A 13,000-nucleotide genomic window follows, 5' to 3' on the forward strand; every position below is an offset into this window, starting at 1 on the left:
ACAATGCCTCAGCCCATTGATGATGGACCAGAAGTCATTAGCATCTAAAGACTCTTTGTGGCTTATATGAAAGAACCTGGTGGCCTCAGTCCAGTTCCTAATGGACATGTGCAGGTGTGCACATCACAAATGCCATCCCTTCTGACAGTTTCATCAAAGAAGTAACAAACTGAGTAAGCACAAAGATGGAAGCACTCTCACAGCCCTACAGGTTTTTCTTCCAAAACTTGAGGCTGATTGGCAGACCTTTCTGAGGAAGCTTGTGATGCTGCTGCCGAGGGAGTACTGGTTCCATGAAGAGACAGAAGACTTCATTCTCTCAGGCTTGTATCATGTGCAATATTTTAAATAGTAATTCATAAAAAAGAAATTATGAAAAAAATCTCCCTAAAAAGAAAATAGCTTTTGTGTATGCCTTTTTTTTATACTGATGGTGACTGAATATAAAACAAAATGCCGCACAGTTACATACATGTTCTTTTTCTATAAGTATTTACAAAAAACTTTACAAACTTTTATACACATTTTCATATCCAGATCTTCTTGTTTACTTTTAAATTAAGAACAAAATTCACCCCAGAGTCTCCTAAGGCTGTAGATGGTGCTTCTATTGTACATTCATGCTTGGCTTCTTCCTGGGAAGAGGGGATAAGAGTAAAAAAAAGGTGCAAATTACAGACATCTAAAAGAGCCCTGCGTATAAGGGTTCTTGGAGACTGACAGCAACAGAGAACATCCATTTCACTTCTCTTCAACTCACAAACAACTACTGTTTGTGGATGCAGGGGAGAAGACGAAAAGAGGGAGAAGAAACCATATATGAATTAGAATATTTAGACAAGCACATTGGTAATTAGGACATCTGGAAAAGAAGAATTATTTATCAGTTTCTACTACATACAGTAGCTTAACCAACATTAGGTGCAGACTTTGTGAATGTCTGATACATTATTGAAGACAGTCCACATGACACTATAGGTGTCTGACCGCTGACATGTATTCTGGAGTCATATTATCATTTTTCAACACTATCTTTGCCAGGCACAGTATGACTGTATCAGTCCAGAACTACTGAGTTTCTTGAGAACACACATTCTTCTCTCATAATTTTCACAGGTGGATTTGTTTTCATGCCTTAACACTAGGTATTGTAAAAAACAAAATTAAAAAAAGAAAACAATTTACAATTGTCCATATAAGTAAATAATTTAAAAAATTCAAGATCATCTACAAGTATCCATCTAATGGTGATGATGATAATGATACCGAGGCTGCGACTGAAGGATTCAGTCCCATGTGGGAAGAGCAATCCACACACTCAGTGAGAAATATAGGACGTGTCTCTTCTGTGACAACGGTTCACAACGTTGATCTTTTCTTCTGAAGGCTGCTTTTTCAGCAACAGCAGCGGTGCTGAGTCAATGTTCATCACTTAGTTCGACCTGTGAAGAGATGTATGAGTTACTAATCTATCAACAAGATGATAACAGACCTTTACGTGTTCATTTCCTATGTTGGTGGTGACAAAATATAAGGTCACTATTGAATAGGCTCCTAGGACCAGCAAAAATGCTGACTGCATGGCCACACGCTTGGGAAGCATTTGTGGCAGTTTTGAAGGAGACCCCCCCCACCTTCCTTGCCCCGTTCTCTCCTTTGGTTAAAGGGGGTGTGTGCCATGATGGTGACAGAAGCTGGAGAAGGTGCTGCAGCTGGTAAAGTATCAGAAGCTGTCAGAATGATGGATTTCCCTTGGCTTCATTCATATTAAATGAATCATATTTTTGTATGCTGGCTCACGACACTCTCATCTGACCTGGTTATGGCAAACACATTTGAACTGAATCCACATACAACTTTGGTTCACAGCCATATGTCAGCTGAGTTTCTGCATCCGCACATACCATCCCTCTAACCATGTTTTTAATCACTGTATTCTGGGACCATCCATGAGGTTATTTCATATTGATTTGCAGAGCCTGGAGGATGTACATGCAGTGTAGTGTCAGAGGCAGGTGTGATAGTCCTGCCACACAGAGAGTTGTGAAGGAGGAAGGTCAGCTAACCTGGTTACATGAGCATAGTCAGGGGTCTTATCTATACAAAATAGAGAGCTATGATTATGTGGGAGGGTAAAGCGTTGGGTTTTGTTCTTTTAAATATACTATCTTCCCTTGCCCTATACCAAAACTTTCTATATCCTCACTCAACTAACTTAACATAGAGCTTAATGCTGCCCTAGAACTGTGTGAAACTGTAAAGTTCCTTCAGCCTGATGATCCCCTTTATAACCTCCAAAGAGAACACATTCATATTTTCCTCTCCCTCCCTCCCTCGTCCATTTCTTTCCTTATTTCATCTCTGTGTTGTCTCCTCCTTTACTTCTGCACATCTGCATCTAGACTGTAACCACCTCAGGGCAAAGAATGTGTCTTTACCTGTACTGTAGAGTGCCAGGTAAACAAACAACAAACTGACAAGCTATGCTCATTTATGTGTACACAAAGAAATGCTTCCTAGAAGAAGGCATTTAACTTTAGTATCTCTTCAGGGGTGAAAAGGACAACTATTCTTAGACTTGCTAATCATTAATAATTATGTGGTAGCCCTAGACAGATACTATAATATGGCCTCTGCATATATAAGAGAATGAATTATCCACAGCTGACTAAAGATCTCTCTTTCACAGTTTTGATAAGGCCATATAACTTTGCATGTTTGAAGTGCTATGCTTTGTTAATCTATGAGAATCCATGGAAGTCTTATAATGTGACTCCCAAGTACTGAGCAAGATAATTTACAAACAGAGAAGAGATTATGATTTGCTGTTCAGTGGGAGTTAATCAAACTGATTCATAAAAGTTTAGGAACCTGCCTATGCCCTGGTATTTTAGTACCCACCACAGAAGGAAGATGGGGTAATTCTACAATACTTTCTTAACCAAGTGCCTGCAAAATAAACCACATTGATATGACAAGGAGAGAGAGAACCAAATGTCCAACCTGGCTATAATCTATAAAAAAAGAGTCAAGTTTTTACTTTTCCCCAGAGGTAAAGTGATAAAGACAGTAAAAGACATATAAAAGGATTAAGAGCCTGAATAAAGGTTAACAAGTATCTTTTTTGTTCATCTCCAACTTCCAAGTGAAAAGGAATGGAGTTTTTCACAGTTTGGATACTGAAAGGTCCATTCCCCCTGGGGATTGTGGTATTCCTGGACCATCTAAAATTGATATAGATAGTACTTGTCTTACTGAAAGACAACAAGCAGGCAGGTTGATGCACTGCACACAGATAAGCATTTGCAAACCAGTAGATAGCACAGTTCACTGACTATCCAAATTGTCTCCTGCAGCTTGGCTTTTATTTCAAATTTACCTTGATTATTGAAATTCTTCTTCCCCCTTGTTTAAGCAAAGATCCTATTTGTACTTGCCATTACACAAAACCACAATATCACTGAAGACATTTACTATTGTTTTATACTCTCCAGCTGCAGGGCTTCCAGCCATGATATTGTTAGGTCTCACAAGTTAACCCAAGCAGGACCTGAAAAGAATGGGAGGTCTCCCATTTAGCAGATGCAATTTATGTCCACAAAATTTGCCCACCAACAAAGTGAATTCTGAGTGCAAATCTTCATTCCAGTGTCTCTACCTGATCTGAACTTGGAAACAGGTAATTTGATGTGAACATTCTCAAATTTGTGCCCCTAATTCAATTGTAGTTGAATTTTTTTTTAGAAGTATCAAAAGGGAAATCACCTTTTCTGAAAAATTTACCTCTTCATTTCCTTTTTTTCAATAATAGTACACTGGTTAATAAAATATTGGACATCACAATTCTTCCTCTAACCCTTCAGGAAAATTAGTGGTGGTCTTTAAAATCAGCATTGATGCAACTCAATAGACTAAAAAGGCGAAGAGCATTTAAATCAGAAATGTAAATGTAGCAGCTATGACCTTCTTCCCACTGGATACCCAGTCCATGTCCTTGGTCTCCAATATCTCAATTAGGTATGTCTACACTATGGAGAAAATACCAACAAAGCTATGTGCCAACATAACTGTGTAGTGTAGAGATAACCTACAATGATGAAAGGGATTTTTCCATTGGTGTAAGAACACCATCTTCCCAAACGACAATAGCTACGTCAACAGAAGCCTTCTGTCGACATAACTGCATTTACATTTGAGGTTAGGTTGGCATAGCTATGCTGGTCTTCACACCTCAGAGCTACCTAGCTCTGCTGACCTAACTTTTAATTGCAAACCAAGCCTCAGTGTACTTAATAAACCCATGCCCATGCCATTCCTCCCACATCATAGTGCAACAAAAGCATTATTTTACGGCTAATCTGCACTTGAAAGATAATTCAAGGTAGAGTGTGAGTTTAAAGCACAAAAGCTATTCCTGACTAACTCCAAGCATGGACACTCTTATTCAGGAGTAAGAATACCTTGTTTTGGTTTAGATTAATCAAAAATGGATTAAGCTATACCAGAACAAGGCACTCATTTCAGAAAAGAGAATCCACTCTTGGAGTTAGTCAGGAATAGTTATTCCAGAGTAGCTAATCCTGAATAGTTAATCCAGAATGACTCCATGTGTAGACAAGCTCTTAGTGGAATACTTTTGTAAATGCAGATCCTAGCAATATGATCATAAACTGATCAGCACTTTGCCTTATTAGATGTCTTATTTTGATATTTCTTCCACTCCCACACTATTACATTGCAATTGTTTCTTATTCTTTCGGGGCTTTCATAATTCTGCACTATATAGTCTCTCTGTAATGGTAAAAAAGATTGAAACATTCTTCCTCATGTACACTTCTACAGCCAAATGCTGGTGCACATGAGTGAAAATTTGTATTTGACAACATTCTAAGAGTAATGAAAACCCAATTCAGATTTCAGGGAGCAAATGTCCAACACAAACACAGTGTAAGTAACAGTTCTCTTTAAATTAACAGTCTCCCCAGATCTCTTCTAATCCCCCAACACAAACACCAGGAAAACAAAAACAATCTTAAAAAGACAGAGGACAGAGAGATATTTAGATATTTGGTTACCTTTTATTCAGTACTCAGACAAAGTACATTCACCTGCAAAAAAGACAGCACACCTGTCCATTTTTTGAATATTAATATTTGATAGACATACCTGGTCTGTTAAATATGCATATATAGTGATTTTACTCAATGTAATAAAATCACTAGAAATGACTTAAGTGTTGTAATGATGCTCACTCTATAATGTGGTGACACCCTGTTAAATAGAAAGGTCTGATGACTATATTCCTGTATAATACCTCTTTAAACAAAAACTAATAGTTATAAAGATTGTTTTGTTTCAGATATTTACATAGCAAGGATTTGTAAACTTGTGAAAACATTCAAAATAAATAGTTTTAAAAATGTAACCTTTAATTCTCTTATCGGCTAGCTACAACACAGTAAATTGTGTCACATCGAGTTCAGTTAGTCAGCTACACTTTGGCTTCATCTTACTATGCATGAAAGATTCTGATGTGAATTTCATGACACACAGGATCAGGATAGCAATTTATAAACACCTGACAAGAATTTTCAAGTGATCTATTTTGCAAATATACTTTGAAATGTCCCTCATCTGAAGGTATCTGAGCTTCTGCCAAACTGATGCATTGCTAATATCTGCTAGTGCATAGATTTACCCCAAATACAAAAACAAACCAAAAAGGAACATTTTGGAAGTGTGTCTTTTATGTACTAGAGAATATTTTATTTGAATAAACTATGGAAGCAAATCACTTGTGGTGAAGAGATAATTGAGTTTTAGTGATGCTCCATGGATTGATCTTGGTGAACTTGCATTGGCTCAGCAAGTCATTTTCTACAGATTTAGACTATCTGGCCAAAAATAAGAGTTTCTGCCTCTCCTTTAAGGGGTCATTGCATTAAGGCCTAGGCACTGTGGCAGTAGCAGTAATATACCTACACTATTCCAGTTACAAAGCTGGCAGAGAAGAATTTCTTCCCTTCAGTGTTTCTGAACCCACTGATGCCAACCCCAACGCTTCATAGCGTAAAAAAAATTAGTCATAATAAAATGAAAAATATCCACTCATCATTGTTTTGGTGGCTGTGAGCCATAAAGTATAGTGTTTTAGCATGTTTTAAATTGATTCATTTTAGCATGTTTAGTGGTAAATTATAATTAAATCATTAGAAATCTCATGTCAAAACTATTTGAGCAGCGGAGTAGTTTTCAGTCCAGTTAGAAGGATTAATATTGTCCGTATGACTGAAACCTTACTTACAGGCTTTACAGGCTTTAACTCAACATGTTCCAGAGGGGGTTGCCGATAGCAGTATGTGTCAAGTCCACCTATGAAATCAACTGAAAATACAACAGTTCCAGAAATGAATAAATGGAAACAAAAGCACACAAACAGAATTAAAAATGGAAAAACAATCTGGATAATAAATAATAATTGTAATAAAGAACATACACACAGACAAGAAACATACACGTAAATGAAAAAATATTGTGAGACTCGTTTGCAGAGGGGTCTCAACCCAGCCTCTTTTTATGACTGTTTAATTCTGTGCAGGGAGACATCAGTCTATCACCCGACCCAAAGGCTGTGCACTCTAGTGTCTGCATGCTTCCAAAAGGGGATGGTAGTGTTTGCGGTGTGCACGTGGAGGCCACGTTGTGGTAATGTGGCCTTTTATTTCCAGGGGATCTGATCAAGCAGTTCTTGCTCAAATCAAAACTTTATGGAAGAGAGAGAGAGAGAGAGAGAGAGAGAGAGAGAGAGAGAGAGAGAGAGAGAGAGAGTGTGTATTAGTCTGGGGAAAAAAGTGAAGGTTTTGGACCCTGTGAGCTAAATTCTGCTCGCAGTGAAACATATACAAATCAATGGACGTGACATATGTGAGACAGACAGCAGAGTTTGTCCCTTTATTTGTAACATTAAAATGATGAGTGAAGATCAAAAGGAGGCAGAGGCGTCTCTGAACAAACCTCTTCAGGCAGGTGATCTTCTGAGAAAGTATCTCACCTTTTCTTTCAAGATTTTTACATCAGAAATAATGGAAGAATATCTGCATTTGAGAGGTCACTAATTCCACTTCTTATGGTCACAGATGAGTTCTCATTCAAATAATTATGTTTGTGTCTTCTAGCTCTTCATTCTTAACAAGGTTCTTTAGTTCCAACACCTACACCAAGCCACCTTTTTTCATGCTTCTCATCACTGAGTTCAGAGGGTGGAGATTCAACTTATCAAGACTACTCTGGGCATCCAGTAGCAGGAAAACACTAAGAAAGGTGCAGCTCAGCTGCTTCAGGGAAAACATTTGCTCTGAATTTGTGTGTGATAGTAAGAGTGTGTTCTTGTCTGGAATTGCCTTTTCAGTCCCCAGTGCTGATGCGCTCAATTCACAGCACATGAGGATTCTTCAATCAATCACTATCAATCACCATCCTTACTTCTGCGCTGCTGCTGGTGGTGACTCAGCCTTCAGAGCTGGGCTCCCAGCCAACAGCCGCTGCTCTCCAGGTGCCCAGCTCTGAAGGCAGCACCACTGCCTGCAGCAGCACAGAAGTAAGAGTAGCAGTACTGCTACAACTCCCCCCTCACAATAACTTTGCAACCCCCCAGATATCCTGAGTTGCAGTCTAATGCCTTAGACACAAGGCCATTGTCTCACAGCTAATTGAACAGCACATCATACTGAGAAAAGCTAGCACAGTCAGTGTGCCATCCAAAGTGTGTCTGCCGCTCTTCCACTGTACGGTATTTGTTTTACTTTTCAACATTCAATCAGACTCTTATAACAAAATACAGTATAAACATCCAGAGTGAAAGACAGAAGCAATGGGATGTATCTTTTAAAAGCCTTTTGTTTGTAGACATTTTCAGCTATTTCTTGTGTAGGAGTCAAACATAGTACACAACTACCAATTCACGTCTCAGAAGAAATTATGTTCACAGTAACAATCTCCTTGTGGTCTTCCAGCCTGGCCTTCTCAACCCCTGAGAAGGATTATTAGTTATTGAGGTCATGTGATAGGTGAGGTGCCATAGCTCTATAAGCATATCTTGCTAAACAAAATATTTTTCATTATCAAAAACTGCAGCTTTCTAGGAAGGAAACTTTAATTTAGGAAATACATTTCTTTTGGATAATTCACCACTTCAGAATTACAAACAATTCCTCTCTAATCACAACAATCTGCATTTATAAGCAAAAGGAGAACTTAAACCAGCTAATCTTTCTACTTTTGAGTAGAAAAATGAGGCTAATGAATATTACTAATTGCCAACACTGATGCATCTTTGCCTGACATAAGAAATAATTTATCACGTCATGCAAATTTGGAGCTATCGGATACTAACTAGAAGTTGATATGAGATTACTATCTAGCTGAATATTTCTCTTTGCTATTCATAGCCATACATACATGATCTTACAAAAGCCCTCTCAAATAAATATGAATGGACTTGACTTTGAATCCATATTAAGATAGCTCTCAAAACAAGAAACAGGTCTATCACATGAGACAACAAAGGAAAATGTCATTTTTCCCTTATACGCTGTGTTTTATGTAAATCTGTCTGACAGTTTTTCAGATTAGAATTCTTCTTTATGTAATTTCTCTATAAAAGATTCATTTTCAGTTATTTTAATTATAAATTATTTTTCATATAATACATTTTTAGAAATTTGATCTCATTTGACCTGCTTTTTTCACTTATGTCTCAGGTGATTCCCAGGATGGAAACAGCAAAGAAAAGGTAGCCATTAACTATGGAGATATCTGAGCTTCTATTCTCAGCCTGAGAAAAGAAATATTTCTGTGTACCAGCCAGCTATAAGAGACAACTCAAGTTTGGCTATAGGAGTCAAATGTCTATCAAACAAAACTCTTTGCTTCTGCTTCAGTGAGCTTTTAAGATGCATGTTTCCCTTTGTTAAAATGGAGACAGAGTAAAAAGCATTAACATTTATGTAGACCCCCTGAGGAAAAAAAATACCTAGGCTAAGGGTGGCACTGAATAACTGATTTATTTATCTCTTGCTTGGTTAATGAATTATAGGCAATCCCTGCTATGGATCCATAAGACTATTATAATAAGCTTTAATCCAGAGAGCCACATACGTCGTGAATAAAGTTCTATGGAAATATCATTTGATTTTCTACTCAGTAATATACCCTATGCGTTAAAAAAAACAAAACAGTTTAGCAGTAGTGATATCCAGTCACTAGAAAAGAACACTGCATGGAGTCCAGTCATTAACTACTTTCTTGCAGAGATACACTTAGAAAACCAGGGAGAGAATTTTCAGCACCCTGCAGATAATTGCTGGTTATAGAGGAAACTAGTTATTTTATCTGCAGCTGGCTGAAAAACATGATCCATATTTCCAGGGAATAGCTCTCTTCTTGTGTTGCTTCAGTTTTGTGGTTGTGCCGGATGCTTAATGGTCAGTGTGAAACGTTCTTTAAGACTTCACTACGTGCTGATCTTGGAAGCTGCAAAACTGCCTTGACTGCTACTATGGGCAGTCTATTAAAATGATGTTCACTTACTTGGGGGCTGTATTGGGGGGGGGAATGGCTGTCAATCTCCCTCAGTGAGAAGAGTATAAAACACTGCTGGCCCAAGGAGGTGCTCCTATTATCATTAAAAATGTTAAGATCTATTCTTTGCAGGATAGCTGACATCCATATACATTTTATTGCTATTAATCCAGTGCTTTCTCCCATGTGCTGATGCTAAAATTTCTTTTCAGGTTTGGGCGGCAAGCATAGAAGGATAAGAAAAGGGGTTTGAAAAGATTATTTATCCCACAAAACAGTTTCGTTGGCCATAGCCCGTAACAGTAACCTGCTGTTTATAGGATCTCTGCAGGATGAGTGCAGGGGACTGTACTAAAAGACCTTTTGAGGTCCCTTCCAGTCCTACACCTCTATGATTCTATATAGCTGCCATAGCCTGTCAGGCCATTATTATATTACCAATATTTCCTTTCAAAGTGACCAAGTTTTAAGTGTGGCTGAACATGGAGGTGTAAGCAGAACATCCATATGCAAAATACATACTGTGCTCTTGCAGGATCGCCACCTTAACACCATGTTGAGTAGTTCAGCCTGAAATGACTTTGGAGAAGTAAGATCAAGAAGATCCTTTATACTTGTGTAAGCCCCAAAGCTCGATGTCTTAAAGTAATGTTACTCTCTGTTTGCCCCTTTAGAGAAGCTATTGGCAGGTGTCATTTACATAAAGTATAATTTTGCTTATCGATAGTTCTGTGTAGTGTGTTTTGTTGCATTATTTGAAATTTGTTTGAATTACGATTTGATGAATGTGTGTGTTAATGTAACAGTGATAATTCATGAAAGGGCATATGATTTGTGCAAGATATACTTAACAGAAAGTTCGTCGCCTTGAGAGGAGAGGTAGTGCACTCTGGCTAGGAAAAGAACCCAAATTCAATAAGGGACCTCAAGAGGCTCTGTTAGGAAGAGGAAGCCAATACAGCTGCATGAATATAAAATTGGTGTGATAGACTCAATGTATAAAGTTCAAATTTACCTCCATCCTCAGGTCTGAATTATTTATAATTCAGACACTGACTAAGTATAAACCTCAGCCTAAGCTTTCTTTGCAAGCAGGATTTCCCTTGAGCAACTCCTCCCTCCCCCGCAGTTCCCTCTGCTCTCAGGAGACACTCCACTCTTATATCGAGCTAACCAGATCCATTTACCAGCATGGGCCAACAATAATTATTTTGCATCTTTATACACGGCTCTAGCACCGGAGTTGAGGGGGTTCCATAGAAAAACCCTGCACTTCTCTGCAGGAATCTAGAAACTGCCTCCCTATTACAAGGGGAAACAGTTTGGTAGGGAGGGGTAAAGAAGGAAGACCAGAGGCAACATCAATAGAAATATATGATTATGTGATTGTGTCGCTGTCTCCAAAAAGTACCAGGCAGGGCCGGCTACAGGCACCAGCCAAGCAAGCTTGTGCTTGGGGCAGCAGATTCTAAGGGGCGGCATTCCGGCCAATCCTAGGGCGGCACGGCCGCCCTATTTATTTTTTTTCACTTTGCCTCCAGGTCTGGCCGCCCTACACCCTGGGGTTTATTTTTTTTTTGCTTTGCCACCGGGTCCAGCCACCCTGCACCCAGGGTTTTGGGGTATTTTTTTTGCTTTGCCTCTGGGTCTGGCCGCCCTGCGCCCTGTTTTTTTTTTTTTTTGCTTGGGGCGACAAAAAAGTGAGAGCCAGCCCTGGTATCAAGTGAGACAAAAGGGGAAAGAAAAGAACAGGGGACAGAAAATTATTAGAAAATAACTTTTTTAAATGGTTTTAATTACTTGGGCTGGTGGGAGAGATTTCAGGGTTTAAAGGGCTTTCCAGATTCATATTCCTTGCTGTGATGTTGGACTCCCTCTGTAGCCTGGGGCAGGATATAGACCCCATATCTTAAACTTTGCTCCCTAATTTTGGGTGTTCATATTTTGACACTTGCGTACTATTCTGATGGTGTTTCTTTGGATGACTAAACCTAAGAAATGTTCTGTCATGAGTACACTTAGCGGACACTAAGACTGGAATCATTTTAACTATGATTTTCACTACTGAATGGCCTTTCCACTTCAGTGTTTCGACAACCAAGACATTAACATAACATAACATATGCTGAGCTTCATATTCTCTGCCAGGGACAGGGTACAAGAATAAGATATAAGGAGCATCAAAGAAATCCCCACGTTAGTGAGGCTCAAATTTTCCTTCACTGGACCACTTTGGCCCTCCTTAATCTCATAAAACTGTGCTTTGCAAAATATTCTCTAGCCATATTTTAAAAAGCTACTTAATGCTTCACTCCATTATTGAAATTAAACCACATGCTGTGCAATTTCACAAAGTATTTTTAAGAGTCTTTTCTTAAATCAAGCTTTTATGTTGATTGCTTTCTAGTCTTTAAGGAACTCTCTTCAACTGAGATGACATGTAAAAATCTCTTGAAAGAGTATTACTCTTTCTATATTATCTCTCTCTTGATGTGTCCATTGTGTATGAAGTCTGTAACCAAGGCACCTGCAAATTTTAAGACCCTCTTATATTTAATTTGAGTTCAGGAAGGTCTTTTGAAGGGGCTGTGTCTGTTGTCCCTCCTATTCTCTAATTTGACATGCACATGAAAATTGTTCTTTAGATTTAAGTAAACAGCTACATTTTATTATTTGTAATGATGAATGCAAAGTAATTACTTAATTACTTTTATTTACCAATCCTATCAGACCATACTCTGCCATCTATGAATTCCACACTGAGATTTTGGGTTTACCAAGGTTATTTTGCCCTCTCTAGTTTCCATTTTGGTTTTCATTACCACAGTTCTCTCTCCGTATAATTAGAATTTTGATTCATATTCATTTTACCAGGGCAACTCAGCATGGGGATTGGAGTCAGATGCTTTTCTGCATATTTGGCTATAGATTATGCCACATAGCAGCACTGCTCTGCACAAGTACTTTCCTAACAAAATATTACAAGTTATATATTTTTCTTGATTATATTTGGAATTCCTTCTTTTTCTTTTTCTAAAGTATTATCATAAAAATAATTTAAAAAAAATTCACCTCTGAAGACTGAAATAAACTGATGAATGCACTGATTGTCATTTATTTATGTAAAAAGCTGATCATTCTATTTAAAGCAGTTTCAAACAATGAAAGTTGTGTGCAATGTTTGCCTTTGAAAATAATGGTGTTAGTGGTGAGATCAGATTAGTTGAAAATAGGGCATGAGCCAGGCTAACTGTACAGTGGTGCCTGTGACTGAAGTGTGAGTTATATTTGTCAGTTATTTTAACTTCTACTAGCTAATTTTAATTGGTAAGATACTTGGAAAGAAGACTATTTGATGGAACTTGTTTTGGCTAACAACTGAATTTGTCCTTTTTGCTTCCTCCCTAATCTAATGCTTTCC

General features: G+C 38.2%; 1 protein-coding gene across 1 annotated transcript in view; it reads right to left on the reverse strand.

Moving 5' to 3' along the window:
• Positions 1–441: 441 nt before the first annotated feature.
• The window catches only part of NKAIN3 (sodium/potassium transporting ATPase interacting 3), a 316,215-nt gene continuing 303,656 nt past the window's right edge, over positions 442–13,000 (reverse strand). The window contains exons 7-8 of the mRNA XM_045006165.1: positions 6,305–6,384; positions 442–1,442 (exon numbers count right to left, since the gene is read on the reverse strand). Of these exons, the coding sequence (XP_044862100.1) occupies positions 1,419–1,442; positions 6,305–6,384 (104 nt within the window). The 3' untranslated portion in view covers positions 442–1,418. The remainder of the gene's footprint in view (positions 1,443–6,304; positions 6,385–13,000) is intronic.

Source organism: Mauremys mutica, chromosome 2 (genome assembly GCF_020497125.1).
Source record: "Mauremys mutica isolate MM-2020 ecotype Southern chromosome 2, ASM2049712v1, whole genome shotgun sequence".
Classification (NCBI taxonomy): Eukaryota; Metazoa; Chordata; order Testudines; family Geoemydidae; genus Mauremys; species Mauremys mutica.